At 41.0% G+C, this 21072-nt stretch overlaps 1 protein-coding gene across 2 annotated transcripts in view; it reads right to left on the reverse strand.

The window, feature by feature from the left end:
• LOC137298834 (FAST kinase domain-containing protein 3, mitochondrial-like) overlaps positions 1-21004 on the reverse strand; it is a 24182-nt gene extending 3178 nt beyond the window's left edge. The window contains exons 1-6 of one of the 2 annotated variants that reach the window (XM_067831155.1): positions 20921-21004; positions 17668-19069; positions 16274-16396; positions 14570-14599; positions 5409-5522; positions 1152-1221 (exon numbers count right to left, since the gene is read on the reverse strand). In XM_067831155.1, coding sequence (XP_067687256.1) covers positions 1152-1221; positions 5409-5522; positions 14570-14599; positions 16274-16396; positions 17668-19069; positions 20921-20995 — 1814 coding nt within the window. In that variant the 5' untranslated portion in view covers positions 20996-21004. Of the gene's footprint in view, positions 1-1151; positions 1222-5408; positions 5523-14569; positions 14600-16273; positions 16397-17667; positions 19070-20586 lie in introns of both variants that reach the window. The other variant, XM_067831156.1, reaches the window with a different exon arrangement.
• Positions 21005-21072: the final 68 nt, after the last annotated feature.

The following is a 21072-nucleotide window of genomic DNA, read 5'->3' on the forward strand; positions in this document are numbered from 1 at the left end:
CTTTCCAGCTGAAGGAACAGACTTGGCTTTCTTCGGAGCTGGTGAATCTGGATGCTTCCACTGTTTTGACTGTAGTTTTGTTTCTGGTTGAAAGTGATGTATCCAGGTCTCATCCATGGTTACAAATCGTGCCACAAAATCATCGGGATCTGCTTCAAAACGACGCAAATTGTCAAGGGACGTCTGGAACCTGACACGTTTCTGTTCTGCTGTCAAGAGCTTTGGCACCCATCTTGCAGAAACTTTAGTCATTCCTAATTCCTTGGTTATAATATGCTCAACCCTCTCATGAGAGATGCCCACTACACTAGCAATATGTCGAGTAGTCAATCGTCGATCATCCATCAATATATCGAGCACTCGCATGATGTTTTCTGGAGTGGTTCCTGTTGAAGGCCTTCCTGAGCGTGGGTCATCATCAAGGCTTTGTCTGCCATGCTTAAATTCTGCAGCCCACTTCTTTACTGTGGAAAATGAAAGAGCATCATCCCCTAGAGTGGAGACCATGTCAGCATGTATCTGTGTTGGGGACATCCCTTTCTTTTGCAAGTACTTGATGACTGCCCTGTATTCAGTTTTGTCCATTTCTGATGATTTCAGAGGGTAGGTTTACCAAAAGAGCTGTAGTTGAGATAAAACTATTAGTACGTTTGTAGATCTTGTGTCTATGATTCACTAAATGATTGTCCTCATTGGTGGCAAACACCTGTCTCTACCTGGTGGGGAAAAACCACTCAGACAGAACTTTTCAGCCAACCCTCGTAACCAGGCAGGAGCTGCTAACCTGGCAGGAGCTGCAAACCTGGTAGGAGCAGCAAACCTGACAGGAGCTGCTAACCAGGCAGGAGCTGCAAACCAGGCAGGAGCTGCAAACCAGGCAGGAGCTGCTAACCAGGCAGGAGATGCTAACCAGGCAGGAGATGCTAACCAGGCAGGAGATGCTAACAAATGAGTAGAAGAGCTGCTGGTGATGCAAAACAGTGATCAGGACCACTGAGAATTTTGCCTGAGCAGGAACACCTATATATAACTACTGAATGAGTCTCTCTGGTAATATAATAATACTGGGGAAAAGTTATTAGAAGAGATTACATTTTGGTGGTACCATCCAACAAACAGAAGCAGGAAAATTCACGGGTCTAGTTACTCACTTCTTGTCGCAGTTGACTCCTTCCTCCTTTACTTCAACTGGCCTCCCACCCTTCACATGGACAACAATGTCTGGAAGATCAAAGTAAATTCAGGTGGCAAAATGACCGCTTTTTCACTGTTGTGAAAAGTTTCACTAGTTTATCAAAAGTACTATGATGTGGTATGTGAATGTTTAGTCATTTGCATAGACATGGAGTAGATTTACACAAATTATTTTTTGTTTGTTTAACTTTGAACTTGGCAATATTCCATATGTCCACAATATAGAAGTGCAGCTTGTATTATTCTATTCCTGTCAATGTAGGATTTGGAAATATAAAAAAATCAGACATGCTACTCTGAATGTCACTCAATCCAAGAATTTGATGCGGATTGGTTGAATAACAAGAACACAAAGTCATGTATATTCCCCTCAATGGCAAAATTGGAAATTTTAACCATAACTTTTATATTTATATACTTATCCTATCTCATGTTATGCATCTTTCCTCTTCCTCTACGACCATGTGTGGAAACGTGCTATGAGCTAATATGAATCAGATCTTGCTGGCCTCTGACCACCCGACTGTGCAACACAGTCAGATGATCAAGTGAAGATCTGTGCCTGACATTCTCGTCTTGGAGTTTCAAGTAAACTGTGATGCAGGCCAGGTTGGGTGGGCATTCATCACGTGTGATAGGATAAGTATATAAATATAAAATTTATGGTTAAAATTTCCAAATTTTTAAACATATCCTATCTCACGTTATGCATTATGCCACAGTTGGCAGGAGGGCCGCAGATTACCCTGACAACTCTGCAAACGTGAGTACACATGACACAAGGAGGTAAGGAGAAGCACCAAGTCGAAATATGCTAACTCAATCCTTGTGATGGTTCGCTTCAAATAACCCCTGGTTTACACAGCACAAAAACTCTTGGGAATGAAAACTCTTCCCAAAATGAAGTGGTTTTCAGCCAAGGAATATTTTGACAAGGAATAGGGTGCAATTTGGCAAGTAAGCCCCACAATTTATCAGGTGACCCCAGTCATCTGGCCAATCCCTGCTTCAAAACTACTCCCTACAAACACACACTTGAATGTGTTGAAAGAGGGAATAGCCTGGTAACTCAACTAGTTTATCGTTCAGCACCAATCTCCCTAACTTACCAAATAAGAAAAAGCAGAACACTTCGAAAACCATATAGATAATCGGAAATCAATACTTCACTGATGTAACTGTGGAGTGTCGATCATCTCTGCATGTGACTGGCCTCATAGTTTATGAAGTCATAGCTATGACAGTGCAGACATAATCTAGTTCCCGAGGTGAGTATGATCTAAGCTCAAATGAAAAAGTACCGAGATATGGATTACATCGATATCTTTAATAGGTACAGAGCAAAACTGACCGAAAGGAAGGATTGATTTATCTGCGAATGTCGGTCCATGATAATTGCTGTGCTAGGACCAAAAAGCCAAATTGATGGAGACGTTCCACATCTGTTACCAAGAGATCCCATACGGTAGTGTGAGGCGACATGGAACCAGACTGCCAAATGCATCCCTCCATGATGGCCTGGAGGGAACAATTCCTGTGAAGCGCCATGTTGGAAGCAAACACCCTGGTCTCATGAGACTTTGTCGCCGAAGTGTAGGAACGTCGCTTGCACAGCCTGTGGTGGTCCGTAGAGGCAGTTAGGGAAATCCTGATGCTCAAACCGGGCATACAGACAAATCTTCTGTGCCATTAGAACCCAGGATAGCAGACAGCAGTTGGATCGTAAATATGCAGTCGGGCTGTCCTGCTAATTGATTCTTGGCAAGAAAGAAACCACCGCAAACGAAGGAACACTTTGACATGTCTAGACCTTACAAAACATAACTGAGAAACATCGAAAATGTGCAACTCAGAAAGACTGCCAGCTGTAACCTGCTAATAGAAAAAAAAGGTCTTAAATGTGACATGCTTTCTCCTCCAAGGACTCATACTCTGCTGGGGTGAGATGATTAAGTACAATGGAAACATCCCAAGCTGAAGGCCAGAATTTCTGGAATTGGTCAGCATGCTTACAAAATCTGTGGAGAGACTGGAGCTCAGTATCAGTTCCGACTCTGTCGACTGACTAAACAGCCTAACTGGTAAAGTAACTGCAGAGAAGGAGAAGGATATGATCTGCCTGAGTCTGAATGCAGTCGTCGATGTAAGCTTCAAACACTATGCTCTTGCGATGGAGAATACTGGTGATCGGCTTCGACACCCATGTAAACAACCTCAGGCCGAACAAATTCCAAATGGGAGGGCATGCCACTGATAGTGGGTGCCCTTAAAGACAAACCAAAGGAACTTGCATCCTGCAGGTCGAGACGAACCATGTAATCTCCCCGTTTATTAAATCTTGAGAAAAGCCACCGACACCATCCGAAATTGAAGCTTTTCATGTTGAAAAGTAGTCTTAACTTGTCTAAATCCTTAAAAGAAAAGATGGAAAGTAGAACCCGGGTCGACTAGAGACTGGCCCAGGGATTTCATAGCAAATTTTTCTGGAGCAAAAACACAGCTAAATGCTGAGTGGGATACATTCTGTGATCTGGAAGTAAACTTATTACCTGAAGCTGAAACCATCTGGAGAGAGCATCAAGAACAAAGTTCATCAAATGAAGTATTGGCCTGCCAGATGGAATGGAAAAAGGTAGTAGATTTGACACATTGGGATAGTCAATCTGCCATAACATTCGTAACATTCATAAAGTTGTTGAAATGGCAGGAAAACAGATGCCAGTGGAATATAACTGCGAAGACCACTGAACTGACAGCTTACACTAATGTAGAAAACTGAGTATCTCCTGGCTGACTGGCGAATCATGACAGTAGTCACTCTTACCGAAGACCGAAGATCATCACTGGCAATAAAAGCTTAGTAATTCACTTTGATGGACCAACACAAGTATGTCATGTCACTTAATAATCACTTTAAGCATCAAAAAGAGAAAAACAGTCCACCATACTAAAACTGTCTCTCTCGGTTGGTTCACAATTCCTGACATTACCACTCTTACCGTGGATGGTACTGTTCGTTGTCACTGGCATGAAAAAGCTGCGAGTGTTATGCGCTTATAGGACCAAGACAATATTGTCAGTGTACTTCATAGTGCCTCTAAAAAGCAGAATTCTTCGGTAAACATACAGTTGTCAGTCACATGCAAATGCTAAGAACTCATGAGACGCGACTAACAGGATTGGGTGGTCAGACTTGGTTGACACGTCATTAGTTCCCAATGGTGCAAATCGATGCTCTTGCTGTTGATCACTGGAATGTCTGGTCCAGTCTAGATTATTTACAGAATGCCGCCATGTAGCTGGAATATTGCTAAGTGCAGTGTAAAACTAAACTCACTCACTAGAAAATAGACAACACAGCCGTCAGGTAACTCCTAAAATCCGGACAAAATATCGCCTTTAACTAGACAAGGCATCACCACTGTCCAGAAACTGGTTTATGATGTAGATGGAAGGAGACGTTGATGTCAAACAGACCATGAGTATGCCCCAGCCAGACACCGTAACGCTGTTATGAGTAATCTATCGTAACAGAACTCAACGAAGCATCAGAGACCATTCGTGAACATCAGCGTCTAGTGTCGGAAATAGGAGGGTGAAGGAACGGTTCATCAGCGCATGTTGAAATTCATTTGAATATCGCGATGAACAAGACCAGAATGTAGCCTGGAGTGGCACATTGAGCACTGGCAGTAAGCGGCACACTTGCAGACAGAGCTGATCCAACAAGGGATCAACATAGAGGAAGAGGAGAGCTGCATAATGTGAGATAGGACAAGTTTTAAAAATTTCTCTTCATGAATGTGTCTACAAGCTATGATTATGTCATATGTTTTGGCGAGAGCATTGAAAGGTTTCTAAGTTCTGCTCCAGAAAGGCACAACACCACCAAATTCAGTCAAATTTGTTGCCATGGAAATGCAAAAAAATATTTTATTAAAAACTTCAAAAATGCCAAAAGACACAAGTACACCACCAGATCAAACTATGTGCCAAGTTTGGTGAAGAAATATTGAATGGTTTTATAGTTCTATTCTGGAAAAGACAAAAGTGCATGGATGCACGAACGGACAACACTGTATTTAAAACTTAAGCCAAGCCACCAACTTCCCTGCACTTCTACAATCTTCAACCTACCGGACCCATATGAGATACAGATGCGACATGTGACATGTTTTTGTCCCTTAGTGCTGCAATGTCTCCCCAACACCTACCCAACATGAAAGCTGAGAACTTGGGAGTCCAGTTTATCCTGAATCTGTTCTGTCCAAGCAGAGATTCCAAAGCTTCTCGTATTTCTGAACTTTCTTTGTTTACCAATGGTGTATCTGAAAAATAATTAGCAAAGTAACTACTTCAGTCAGAGTGGCAGGGTTAAAAAATATACACAATACTCAAATACAAATTTAATTGTAGCGTTAATATACAATGGCACATGGCATAGTGTTCTAACTACTCAGTGAGATGAGGACTGTGTAGCTGCCATTCTTTTCTGTAATATCCCTGCTTGGGAAATAATTGTCACCCAAAAAAACATGCTGCTGCTTAACCAAACAGATTGTAAACTCTACAGACTGTGTGCAACTGAATTGGGTTTATTGCTATTTTGAATCTATTTCAGTTAATTATCATATACCTATCCATAATATGGACCATTTTGCACATACAATACTGGATGCTGGCATATATCTGTAAGATCCATAAAGGAAGAACAACATGTATTGAAGAATTATGGTTATTTACTCAGTGCATGCTTACAGTTTCCTAAAGTACATGCACACACAGCTGCAATGTCCACTAACTTACCTGTAGCAACTGCCTAGATACCTAACAGTGCACACATAACAATACCTAATAATGGTTGTAACACAACAAATAGAACACAATTTACTTACCTCAGCATTCATTAATTTACTATGGAGACCGCCATATTGGATATGAATCTCATGTATAAAATTTCGTGAGACTAGCAAAATAATTCTTTCCAAACTACAACCTAACATATCCATATTAATCACCCAGGCTGAAAATACATATCAGCTATAGGGCCAAATATCCATATCTAGCCATATTGCCCTGCTACAAACTGGAACAGAATGAATACATGCAAACTCTTGAAACTTCAATAGACAAAGCATAGTTTATTTCAGAATTACGTCCCTCAGTCTGAATTGGTAGACTCAGGTTCAATATGACTGGCAAAAGCAAAAACTGTCATGTAACAATGTATGTATATCACAGCATTTGAACCTGTGTCAGAGGAAGACATAAGCAATTGTATAGTCTGGTTCATAATTATTGAGAATTTTTCTTCTTACTTTGAGCTATCCTAACACCTCAACTTATTCACTGATACTTAAAACTAAGTAATGGTATAAGGGAGGTAACTCATCTTGGCCTACTGAGTATAGTACAATTAGAGTTACCTCCCCTGAATTTGTAGCAGACATCATTTTCCTCAGCACTGTCAACAATGTCTGCTGAAGATAAAAGAAGGTTGATTTTTGAGTTGTGTAATCAAGGAATTGATGATGTAAATACATTGGCAGAGAGAACAGGAACTCCTCTTTCTACTGTGTATAGGATTAGGAAGAATTTTAAAGAGGGAAAGGATTTTGGGCACCAGAAAGGAGCAGGGAGACCCAGAAAATTGGACTTCTCAGATCGCGTCCGGCTGGGAATTTTAGCGTCTAAAAAGCAAAGGGTAAGCATCTCCAACATCAGGTATGAAATGATAGAAAGGGGATCAACAGTTGTATCAAAATCTACAGTTAGAAGAAATTTGATTGATCTTGGATGGGAGAAAAAGACTGGAATTCCTTCTCCTCTCATGAAACAAGAACATAAAGACAGGCGTGTTGAGTGGTGTTTGGCACATGAAAACTTTGCCTGGGAAAATGTGATTTTTACTGATGAAAGCTCAATATGGGTATATCCCAATGATGTGAAAATATGGACAAAGTCTGCGTCAGCACCGTTGTATCGACGACCTAAATACAGCCCAAAGTTTCATGTATGGGGAGGGATATCCTTATTAGGAACGACCCCGCTGTGTGTGTTACACTAGCATATTACATAATTTTCTCCTTCCAAGTGCACATGTGTTTTATGGAAATGACAGGATTTTGCAGCAAGATAATGATCCTAAACACACCGCAAAACATGCCAAGCAGTGGTTTCAGGAGAAAAATGTGACTGCATTACCATTTCCTGCATATAGTCCTGACTTAAATCCCATTGAGAACATTTGGGGGATGATGAAGGAATGTGTGAATCAAAAGGGGTTGACAAAAATTGAAGACATGAAGAGAGAAGTGGTCCGATACTGGGACAGCATAACTCACAAGACACTAACCTCTCTGATAGGAAGTATGCCTACCCGTCTTAGACTGTGCCGTGAAGCTAAAGGAGACTTGATAAAATATTAAATTGTTACCTACACAACATGAAAAGGTCAGTTCACTTTCACAATACATTCAATTTTATCTGATTTGTTCTCGTTTAATAATATGAAATGCTTTAGCTTTTCTCAATAATTTTGAACCATACTGTAGATGTTTACCATCGTAGTGAAATCCACAACCCCTAGAGGTATAGTGCTCACAGACCTAAAAATATGATCAGGGCAGACAAGTATTCCAACCCACATCATAGGTCCCCGACATACATAAAGCATACAATCTGTTCTGCACATTGTGGTGCCTTAGATGACAGGGTCATCAATGCCAACACAATTCATCAAATTAATTTAAAAATGTAACTTTCTGAATAAAACCGCTATTTTATACTTATCCAGACTCACGCTTATTATGCTCATCTCCTCCCTCTATGCAATGAAAGTAGAACACTTAAAATCCCTTGAAGTTTGCTTCTAACTGAGGTGGATGGTCAATGCACTCACCCACCAGGAGCCTCCCTTTCCCTCCAATACAGTCACATGACCAGCTATGCTCGTCACTCTCTCCGAAAGACCGATACACCATGAGTCAGGATAAGTACAAAATATCAATTTTATTAAGAAAATTACATATTTTTCCTTATCTTGGCTCATGCTTATTATGCTTACAGAATCAGAAAGGAAACAGCAATGGGTCAGGCGTCACTGAATAATGCTGGTTGCCATATAAGTATGTCCAGTACTCCCCCCCCCCCCTTCAGGAACCATAACGTCAGTAGTTCGGTCCTGTTCTTCCAATAATCATTTCTGAAAATGATCCAGTTGAAGCTGTCTTCTCTTGAAGCATTCGCTGACTGGAATATGATTATATATATAGATCAGGTAGTGTCCTGCTAGTGTCTAATAAAACTGTATGTCAAGAGTGCTATCAAGACCAATTACAACCGTTCTTCTAGTATCTTCATCACGAGTACCGGGTCAGAATCACTGGACTTTCAACCATTATTCTCTGAACATCTTGGTCTCAACAAGCCACGTGATTAAAAGGGTGAGTGAAACTCAGAACCTTTGTAGAACAGTGCCAACAAACGGCCCAAATTGATGAATGCCAGTGAAGTCCTCCATGGCGATGTCCCGTAGGTAGTGGTTGGCAAACACCGTATTTGATTTCCAAAAGCAGCCATCCATTATAGATGTTGGCGAACAGTTTCCATGTAGAGCGAGTGTCTGTCTGGTTGTCCAGGCAGTTGAATTTTGGCAATGAAATATCTCAGTCCTAGATGTACAATCTCACAATGACTAGAGTCGAATTGTGTGTGATTGAAGTCCAGAGCATGCGTTTCTGACATCTGTGCCGCTGCAGCTAGGGTGAGTAGAAACAGCATTTTCTGTGTCAATAATTCAAGTGATGTCTGGTATAATGGCTCATAGACATCACTAGTGAGATTTTGTAGTAGGATATTTAAATCCTAAGCTGGAGCCTTAACTCTGCATTGTTGGTCTTCCAGCTTCAACGATCATAATAAGGTGAGTAGTTCAGGTGCTTTACTCAGATTGATCCCCATTTTCATGGTGATAACACAGCTGAGTGCCACCAAATATGTCAAGAGTGTAGAACCTTTGAGTCCTCTGGTATGTTGTAGATGACATAAGTAGTCTGCTACTTGAGGATGTGTGGCCTTCTTTGCAGTGAAGCCTTTCCTTCTGGTGTACGTTTCAAACCATTTATCGTCGTATAGGTAACAAGTACCGCTAGGTAGAGCTAGGGTGACTGCCTTTTTCCTGCTCTAGTAGAATATCCTTGATGTTTTAAGCAGGCCTTGATACAGTCCAGATGTGAAGTTGGAATGATGTCAGATTGTCGTGTGTGGTGTGTGGATGAACGAGTAGGTTGAGAACAGCTGAGTTACAGTGTTGGTTGTCCTAGTTCCTCAGTGAGCACTTGTAACCAATCTCTTATGCTGTGAGTGTCTGTTGCCCATGCTAACGCAGAGATGCCAAACCCCAAAGTGCTGCAAATAGTAGTTTCAACGTTCAAAATTAGTAGTTTGACCATATAATTAGTAGTCAACTAAATAAACAAAATCATGATGGATTCTGAGAAAAAATTAATGATATTACGGTCACGTGGTTAAATTATTTCCGCAGGAACTAAATGTGTCAAATAGCAAAGTTAGAGAAATCAGCCTCCGTAAATTATGTTTGTTACCTGCAATCATTCCAGGTCAAATATGTCATTAAATTTGATGAATGGTAGGTAAGTGAAGTCCGAAAATGTATTTCATCGTTGAAAATGTATGTTTTTGTCTATATATCCGAATATTAATGCATTTTATTCACATTTCGCAGGATTTCTAGTGGAATCGTTTGAATAGTTTGAAGTTAAAATTCGTAGCAACTACAATGAAATCATAGAGGTTGGCATCTCTGCTGACAGATCCGGCACTGGAGATACGAATGTTGGTATCTTCTTGTTGAACCTTGAGGCAAATAGGTTTATTTGCGGAGATCCAAATGTCTGACTGATGAGTCGAAACGCCTCTCCATGTAGCATCCATTCTGTTGGTGATGGTTGTAGAGGTCATAACAGCACGTTGGCCATGACATTCCATGCACCTGGGATGTGACATGTTGACAATGTTGAAGAGTTGAAAGCTGTAGCAGTGTTTGAGATCGTGTCGATCCTTGCTTGCTTATACGGTGGAGTTGTCAGTATGAACCATCAGTAGTTTGTTCTTCAGTGCTGTCAACCAGTGATGTACTACGTTGATTATAGCTGTCATCTCCAGGTGGTTGATATGCTGAATGCATTTGTTGCTCGTCCAGATTCCTGCTGCTTTCTCATCTAGGTGAGCACTTCAACCATGAAGTGATGCATGTTCGTAGAGATGGTTGTTGTAAACTGGCTCTAGCAAATAAGGCCCTGCGCAGACATTTGATCAGTGAGTCCACAATAGTAGATATGGTCTCAAGTTGTCCGGCAGAGGCCCTGTGCAGACATTTGATCAGTGAGTCCACAATAGTAGATATGGTCTCAAGTTGTCTGGCAGAGGTATCCGTTCTCAGGTGTTGAGATGTTGCATCAGGAACTGTTGCAATGGGTGTAATTGTAGATGTCCTTGTCTGGTCAAATCCTGCACAGATGTGAGTAGATTGAGCAGACACTGCCATCAGTCCTCTTGGATTCCGCGACTGCAGAAAAAATCGCGGAATTTACCTATCCATGCAGTAAAACATCTGGTCCATGGAAAACACGTTTTCTTGCAGAATCCGCGCGGAATTTGCTTATTTTAAAAATTGAGTGAAAACAGACTGACAGCCAAAATGAAAAGTACAGATTATGTCAAAAGTAGGATCAGTTACACATAAAACAAACTGACATATTTACTGTGACAACATTTCCAAGATAACCATGATTAAAGATACTTTATTAATAAAACAAGTTTTGGGCATCTTTCAAATAATATTAGATGGACTTGACACAGCAATTGTGTTCTCAAAATCAATCATTTTGAAACTTGAAATTATTTCAGAAGTTGTTTAAATATAAAATCGTTATTTGCATGAAAAGGGAAGTTGTTGGTCTACATCTAAGTTACGAATGAGAGGAGAGAAATAACTTTCAGCGAGTGTTTAATTCTCAAACACAGAAAAAGATGTTGGTGCTTTGTCATCAAACTTACTGAAGATGTGATGTGTACTGTTGACTTAACATTATATCTGTGTTTGAGAGTTAAACTATTAAGGTCTGTATAATGTTTTTGTTGTTTTTCCTAAGTGTTTTAACCGCAGAATGTTTTGCAAATATATTGAAAAAAAGGGTGTAGAATTTGCTTACATTTGCCGCGGAATTCTTAAAATTTTGCCACGGAATCCAGGAGGGACTGTGCCACTGTCGTAGTGGTAACAGAGAGAGCTGAACTTGTTCTATTGAATTTTGACCCTCTGGGACGACGATGTGGTTCAATGTGGTGAAGAATCAAATCATGAACTGAAGATCTTGCTGCGGTTCTAATTTTGATTTCAGTAGATTCACAAACCATCCAAGTTGAGTTAGCAGCCTGAAGGTGAAATCTAACTGTAATCTGAGTTAACTTGTCTTGTGATGAGCTTGAATGCCATCATCCAGGTAAAAGCCGATGTAGGCAGATGACAATGGGCTTGGTAACCTGAGTAAACAGCCATGGGGCTGAAGATATTCCTTTGGTAGTGCTGACCGTTGAAAAAGAAGCACAGATATTTCCTGGCGTCTGGATGAATCAGAATGTGCAGATAGGCATCTTGTAGATCGATGCTGGGCAGATAATCTGCTGGATGGATGAGATGCCGCAGATGTGGTAGATGGATCATTCTGAACTGTTCTGGTTTCAGTAGATAATCCTTGTTGAACTCCTTTATGTTGTATGTAAGTCAAAACTTTTAATTGGATTTTTTCTTGGGTACCATAAAAATTGGGGAGTAGAATCCTGGTGTTAGTCGATCCAGGTGTATTTCTTCGACTGCGCAATTCTCTAGTAGAAATGATATGGTGTCAGCTAACTTGTCTTGTTTATCCCTGGCGTACACGAAGAATGCTGGGTGTCTTGTGAGAGGTGGTGCTGCCTGAAGCGGGATCTTTAGTGGTCTTGTAGGATGCTCATGACGTAATTGTCATTGAGAAGTCCACAATTCTTCCAGCAGCGTTGTAGATGTCCACCAACTTGTGACAGTTATATGGGAATGGCTGGGGGTGGAAGACTCCAGATGCTCCAAACCTGATCTTTAGCGCTTTCCTCCTTTAGCATCCCTGGCAGGATGTCCTGTTCCATGGGAGTGTCTGCTTGGAACTTCCTGTGCAGCAAAAGAGCTCTTGCTGCCGCAAGCACTGTACTTCTTTTCTCTCACTTTCTGGACTCTGGAGAACTTTGACTTGTTGAAGTAAGGTTGAGGTGTCTGCTTGAGAACAGTAGTCAAAGTGTCGATCGACTTTATCATCATTACTTCCCTGGTGACGAATTTAGCAACATCCTCGATTCTGCCACTGAATATCGTAAATGCTGACCAAGGAGCCTGATACAAGGGCTTAGCAAAGCTGTTGCCCCTGGAAGATGCTGATAATAATCCTTGCCAGCATGGCAGATTCAATCCTGCAGACATACAGGCTAGATGCTCCGAGATAAATTGTTGATCCTTCTCCTGTGTGGTGAGCGAAGAGAGGATAATTCTCTAAATAGGCGAGTCCTGGAATAGGCGAGTCTGAATAGTTGTATCCAGTTGAGCCAGTTGCTTATCCTTCACTTTACAGGACCTGTTGCCAGTCTCATTCATGAGCTTGTGGACGTCATCTTTGTCAGGCGCGTTCATAAAGGGTTCCATGTGATGTAGGGGGAATCAACGAGCGGTGAAGGCCAAATGTGTTGCCAAAAGGCTGTTGACAAAGTTTCAGGGATCGTAGATATCGGCGCAATCGGCGTCAGCGTATCAATGCCCTCGTTACTCATCTTATAGGTGTGCACTTCGTTGAAGTCCTTTGACAGTGAGACAACATCCAACCTGTTTGTAATCCATGATGTAATCTCTGAGTCTGAGAGGATGGCTTCCTCCTGTGATGGAGATTGGCGACGTCTGTCTCTGTCCATGGAATCCTCTGTATCCTTCGTGAATGGGGAACGATGTCCTTGCAGTGTAAACATCAGAGTGATCCTCCTGTCTGTGTGTATCCCTGGAACGACTGTCATTCATAGAATGCCTTCATGAATGCCTGCATGAATCCACATCCGATGAAGAAGACAAATGATGACAAATGGGGGAAGCAGAAAAAATGCTTGCGGCTGTAAGGGATCCAAGAGAGCGAACTCTCGGTGAGTAGATTAGGGAACAAGAGAGTGCATGTGATGCCTCCTCTTCAGCCAACAGACCTAGTACAGACAATGAACCGTCACGTAAGGCGACTGTAGTTGTCGCTGATAACTGGTGTTTCCATTCCTCTACAAAACAGCGATCCATCAGATTCATCATATGAGTGGTGAACTGTTGCATGAAGGGGCCGGTGACCAGTGACTGTGGTGCAAGCAGCAGCAGTTGATTTGCAGAAGCATCTGAGGTGTTGAGTGTAGACGTGGCAGATGTCTGCGTAGATGACAGACTCTGAAGGTTGCAGCATTGTTGTCAACATAGTTGATGAAGGTCTAGCAGACGCTGAACGTTGATCATGAGTGCTGATGATCTGTACTTCAGGAAGGAGTAGTGGAGGGTCGTCGGGAGGAACAATCTCATCACTGAAAGACTGCAGAAGTCATAGTGTGTAGTTTCATAGCTGATCTAGTAGTTGAAGTTAGTCTTAGACAATGACTATGACTTCAGCTTCATAGGTTGAGATGATCATGAATCTGATGACGCCCTCTTCTGAGATTGAGATGAAATATCGCTGGTATCTCGACCATGCCCCCAGGGTACATCTGGCTGATTACCAGAATCATGATTTGTCAGCTGTGATCAACATACGGTTACTTGACGCAGGATCAACCAATTTATTAGACATGACTTAAGAGCCTATGTTGTTTGTCCTTAGCAAACCTTTGAACTGTATATAAATATAATGCAAATTCTTAATCTGATAAATTCTTACAAAGTTCACAGCAAACAGTAGAACAAATAGGTTTGCATGAAGGACATAATATACGTGGATCTAATAATTACAATAAAAAAACCCGAATATGACACAATTTAGTTTACAGGACCAAAATACAAGCCTTATCTGGCTCCAAGCGTCCTCATCAGGCGATGAAGGAGACAGTGACAAGTATGGCTGGAAATGTAACTGTATTGGCGGGAAAGTTAGGCTTCCGGTGGGTGAGTGTACTCTATAACTGCATCAATTAGAAGGGAACTTCAAGGGATTTCAAGTCTTCCACTATCTTCGCACAGAGGAAGGAGATAAGCATAATAAGCATGAGTCAGGATAGGGGAAAATAAAGTATTAATGAAAAAAACACTCACCCCAGGTGTGCTGGAGTTCTTCGACTGTACCTGTGACAGATATGAATCAGTTAAGCACCACCATATCCTATCCTGTTATAAAGCCTTTTCTTACTCCTCACTTAAGAACTAAAGGTCTGACATATCTAAGCAACTTTCTGCTCTGGTCTTTACGGTAAAAGTATTAGTTGGGCATTGTGAGCTGTTTTCAGCTTATTCTTCATTCTGCATGGGTGGTCACAGCATGGGTGATCACAGCATGGGTGATCACAGTTGGGTGATCACAGCATGGTGATCACAGCATGGCATGCCACAAATGTTCTTCACACATTATCTCACCTCACACATGAATGTAGCTTTCTGATTGGCTAAGTTCCCTTGTATTGTTTTTCAATGTACCACGCTTACAGACGATGTATTTTTTTCAATGTACACCGCTGGGAATGCAGAACTCATTTGGTTCTTGATGGTAGTACTTCTTTATGTCGAATAACATTGCATTCGAATGGTACATGGAAATTACCGCTGCACCATGCAATTGAAAGTGAATGGAAGGAAGATAACTATAAATTTGTTTTCCTTGTGTTGTCTGCACAATGGCGATGAAACGATTCACTATACTACAAGGCTGTACCAGTGCTTCAAACAATTCAAAATTAAAATTCAGGTGTTCGGCAAGATAAATATGTTGTTCACTGGTCCCTCGGGGTGCTTGGGCTCATGTACCCTCTGGGAACATAAACAAACCTCGAGGGTACATGAGCCCATGGACCCCTCGTGACCAGTGAACAACTTATATTGTCCCATTTGGGGAATCAAACCCAGGAATTTGGCTTGATGAGCAATGCTTTAACCACTAGGCTATGCCACCAGCAAGATCCCAATAGTACGATGGCAGTATGAATCTTGACGATATAATCCATTGATTCCTACTGACCACAAAAATCCACACCTTTGGGGCTGATGACGTTTTATCACCCAACTTATCAAATCGCGAAAGTGCACATTCACCACACCTTTTGAACTATTTATCTCGAAAAGGTTCGTACCCAAATGATTCTGAATGCTCTTTAGTGTACGCTCGCTTCTGGTTGATGCATACGATGTACTTACAACCATGATAACGGTGAGTAAACGGTCGCCGAAAATAGTGTTTTGGGCAATATTCAAGGATGTCAACTTGCGGAAATGTTAGCTAATGGTAACCATGTCAACAGAAACCCCAAACCGTATATACTGCAGGTCAAATAACTGTATTTTTGTTTGAGAAGAGATCTGTGTCAGTGACCTGAATATTTTGAAAGTCCCTCCGATCCCTAAACAGTAGCCTTTGTCTGGTTGGTTAAATCTATTTAACCGCCTCGCGTTTGGTTGGACGGTCATTGGTCGCTCAGAGGTTACCTGACGCGACCTTCTACAGGGTTTTGTTAGACTCAGTGGTGGAGTGTAACGAAATACACTGAGGCTAAGTTTACTTGGACTGAACCTATAAGGTCACGCCTTCTATAACCCGAAATTGGACAGAATTGATCTAGACTTTGAATGTTTGCCACTGATGCTCTACATGGGCAAAGTGTCGATTTTCTTGACTTCTGTCAGATTGTCACGATAATGTAATTATCATCTGGTTACTGTTTGCACTGTTGCTTCCCTTAGTTTCTCATGGAAAGTAACTACAGTTATTGTGGACAGAGAGAAGAATGTTAGCATGTGACCTTGACCTACCTGCCATCATGCTGCCATGAGGTTGAGACATGACCTCCTTCCAGATGTTTGTCTCTGTGATGAGAGCCATTTTAAACATCAGCAAATATTCACTCGCTTGTCTCCTCTGCTCAGGATCCAATTCTACAAAAAACAAATTTATTGAAAAAGGAATAAACACACACTGTTAAGGTTCACATTTCAGGGGTCCAGTTCTTAAAAAAAAGACAGATTTAATGAAGAAAGAATGAACACACACTCTCAAGGTTCACATTTCAAGAACAACTTGATGTCAGAAGTTTTCTTATCCTTGTCTTAACATGATAAAGACGTCACACTTTATGGTCACACTGAAAAGTGAAAGGCTATAAAATTTTAAATTGCATTCTTAAACAACTTCATGTGTCATATAATCATTCATTCTCTTCCCACAGAGGTTACTTGTCATATCTGTTCGAACATCTGTTCTAATATGGCCCTTTCATGGCGTGAGTGCCTAGGATTGTGATTGGTTGCAATCAGATTTAGTTGTGCAATCAGCGACGTTGTTTCAAAAGTGATCATTTGTAAGGCCTCGGTAATTTCTGTTTGCTTCAGGAAACCTTGAACCTCTTAATATGTGAGATATTCCAACTCTTCTTCTAGACAGAACTCAGTCATGAAATGGTGGGTGTATGAAATCTCCATCACCTCTCATTGACATTATGGACAAGCTGTATTAAATGTCTTGTGTGTCATATCAACATAAGTCCCCAGCAGAGGAAGGATATGTGTGGCCCTACATTCCCTTGCATTAGTCAAGTTGGATCTTAGTCAGTGTAAAAAGTGTTTTGATTGGATAGAAAGAAGAGAGTTGCGGATTTTTTGCCATTTGAGGATTTTACAAGAACTGAGAAATATGACCAAACTAGAACAGAGGTTCGTAGAAAGATATGGCAGATAACCTCTGTGGAAAGTGAATGATAATCATTTAGGTTGATTTTCCTGTCAATACCACATTCTCCAACAATCCACCTGTATGAATACTGTGATGCATAGTTAATCAAATTTAGACTATACATCAATATAGTTCTCAGCAACTGGGATACTATGAGTTAGTGAGTGAGTTTAGTTTTATGCCACTTTTTGCAAATTTCCAACACTATCTTGGCAGAGGACACCAACAATCGCTTCACTCATTGGACCCTTTGAACCTGGGTTTTCAGCGTTATGAGTGAACACTTTAACCACTAGACTACTCCAGCACGCCAGAATCACCTCTTGCTTGATCACCTGTTACAACAAACATTGGCTGCTGAATAACAATGCCATCACTGAACACACAAGTATCATTCTGGTATCTAGATACAGAATACATCACTTGTATAATCACTGAACATGTCGCAAATAAACTTACAGTGAACACCAATACTCACGTGCCAGCTTCCCAAAGAAATATGGAGTGAATATTTTTAGTGCAAAGTTTCGTGAAAAATTTGCCTGAAAGGCAAATGTACACACAAGTTCGATCACATGGTGGGCTTCTAGATTAAACAACTGCCTCAAGATAACAGTTTCTGCTTTACAGAGAAACTTGTGACGTGGTTGTGGAAAGTAACTCAGATGTCCAAAAGGCCGCAAGATCAAATAAATCTGCAGTGGATTGTACGAATGTCCATTTTCTAAGAGATGTGAAGCAGCCTTATCAAATATTAAAGGTGATAAGGTTCTGCTCACATGGCAGTGCTCCATTATAAGAGCGAGGAAATTTGCAGTCAGTTGGGAGCGTTGCGTGATGACGTATTTCTCTAAAGATTCCATGAAAATACGGTCACTATACTGGAAATGGTTATAGGCAAGCAAGATCTGCATAATATCCGTGTCCTTGGTGTCAATGAGCGTCTTACTGATAAATCTACTAAAACATTCCAGGATCCTTGTATGGCAGACATTTAATCGAACCATTGAATTGAGGATGGACACCATTTCTTCGCTGGTACTGCTGCTGTTTAATGTGATCCATAGTGTCATCAGTTCCATGATACAGACGTTAGACTGTGAAGGTCCCCATAGCATAGGAGAGATATCAATGTTGATGCAACTTTTACCAATATGGAACCAAATCAAATTGACCAATCCTTGATACTTTTCATTCCCTTTCAGCACATCACATAGCGTAAACAAATCTCTCATAGAGAACTGTAATTCACCTATACGCCTTTTTATATCTTGTATTAAACATTCGGAAAACCTGAGTTCAGCATTTTCAACCTTCAGAAAAGTTTCACAGAGAGAGAGCACTGTACTGCTGGGCAAAGATGACATGTTTCTTCCAGCTAGGTCATATAATTCATTCATTAAGTCATTACACAGGACTGTCTGAGACTCATGAAGACTGTTACCAGATTTCCCATCTTTTTGTAAACTGCATATTTTCAGTACAGCAAGTGATGCTGAGCCTGCTAAATCTTCATCTTGATCACTTGTGGGAATGTCCAGTTTTTGAAAGACATCTGTGATAGACTTGCACTGCTTTAGGGAATTTTGCACTTTTTGCTTTTCTTGTGTTGACACACTTTGATGTCCATGATTAATGGAAAAAATCTTACTGTCATTGAACTGATTGTCAAATGGTATTTTCTGAATATTGAATTCATCCTGCAAAAGACGCAGTGATACACTGGGAGGTTGACTTGGTGTAGCTGGTTGCACCAAGGAGTTGTCTGTTGAGAAACAAGGAGCAGTCACTGCAGGGCAAAACTTCAACCTGACTAAGATTTTTGTCCCGTAGGCAAGACGACAACTCAGTCTCTGTGCCATTGTGCAAGCCATTCTTATCTGAAACAATGTAAACATTAAAGTCAGTGCCATATTCAGGCCCCCCTAAGTAATTGAAGGAATTACAGCAAATTTGAAGGAATTGCATCTCAAATGTAAACAAACGCAGCCCACTCGGGAAACAATTGCAGCGATATCGGTAATTTAGCGGTAATAACAGAAATACATCGGCCCTATCGGAAGCAATGTCGGTAATACTGGAAACACGATCGGCCATCTTCGGAGATTTTTCGGTCGCAAGCGGAAACTCACGCAGCAAAACATGGTGTCGTTGGAAGAAGCACCCGTCTCGGTGAGATTTGTTTTTAGTTCCTACTATTACATTTTCATACTTATCCATCTTTGACCACCCGTGTTGAATGCGTTTAGGTATGAAGTGTTGTCAGGGCAATAGCTTATGTTTTTAGGAAAAGATTGTCACTGCAGAAGAGTGTCACAAGTCATGCCCCTGGAGATTGTTTACATCTGAACATCGAAGTCGTGCCGATGATTACGAACATCATGAACGTGCGCCATGAAGACGTTTATAAGCCATAATTTTTCTTGCTACGAAGTGCAATTGACAAATTTAAACACATTTTACAAAAAAAAAAATGATGTTATATCTGGCGCACGTTCGTAATCACGACTTCGATGTTCAGATGTAAACAAACTACAGGGGCATGACTTGTGACGCTCTCCTAGAGTGACTATCTTTTCCTAAAAACATAAGCTATTGCCCCGACAACACCTCATACCTAAACGCATTCAACACGGGTGGTCAAAGATCGATAAGTATAAAAATGTAATAGTAGAAACTGAAAACAAATCTCACCGAGACGGGTGCTTTTTCCAACGACGCCATGTTTTGCTGCGTGAGTTTCCGCTCGCGACCGAAAAATCTCCGAAGATGGCCGATCGTGTTTCCAGTATTACCGACATTGCTTCCGATAGGGCTGATGTATTTCTGTTATTACTGCTAAATTACCGATATCGCTGCAATTGTTTCGCGAGTGGGCTGCGTTTGTTTACATTTGAGATGCAATTCCTTCAAATTTGCTGTAATTCCTTCAATTACTTAGGGGGACCTGATATTACTGCATGGGCATTGACTATGACAAACTATGTTTATAAATAACGAACTGACAGATATAACAAACTCTGATTTTGTTACCAGCCACTTGATGCATGTTTCAGTTGAAATGCGTATAAAGAACTATATATAAAGCAGTTTACTTTGGCTCTAACATTTAGTAGGGATAAGAGTTTCTCACATACTCCCCGCATGAAATGTATTCTATTAATTACGATTTTTTCGAAGGTTTAGGGTTAGGTTCAATTGACTTTAGGGTTAGGGCTAAGGGTTTTTTTTCTAAAAGCCATCTATTCTTTGGCTTAGAATGATATAACAGGTGAAAATCTTTCGGTAAGAGTTCCGCCCATATCCTCCACCCCTTCAAGAACAAAAATTACAAACTGACATGCATTCCTCGCCCTAAGTATACATCCATTGTAAACTAGAACAGGTATCAACTTACTTCAGAGGTGAAATATTTCACCAGGGAAGGACTCCCCCTTGAGGAAATGCACTATCTTAACTGAGCGGGGTACGTCCGGAACATTTTTTCAGTCTTTCCACAGTAGACCTAAACGTGACACTAGTTACAGTTACTGCTACTGCACATGCTGTTAGACCTGCCAGTTTTGTAAAGTCTTCTGTGGCATCCCCGTGCAGCAAGACATGTCAAAATTGCGCAAACGCTAACCATACACGACTTGCTTTGAATGTTTTGAGAAAATGATAAAACTCAGTATTGTCTTTTTAACAGTTAACACTACATCATGATGTAAGAATAATGATGGTTTCACAACCTGTAACCGGCTAGCCTGTGCAAGCTCGTTGCCACGACATGTTCTTTCCTTATGCAGCTTGACAAAGCATAACATGCACTGCCGCAGAGTATATCTTTGTTAAATTCCTAACAGCGTCTCGCTGTGCCCTTTAACCCTCGAAAGTAACATAC

Source organism: Haliotis asinina, chromosome 10, assembly GCF_037392515.1.
Source record: "Haliotis asinina isolate JCU_RB_2024 chromosome 10, JCU_Hal_asi_v2, whole genome shotgun sequence".
NCBI lineage: Eukaryota > Metazoa > Mollusca > Gastropoda > Lepetellida > Haliotidae > Haliotis > Haliotis asinina.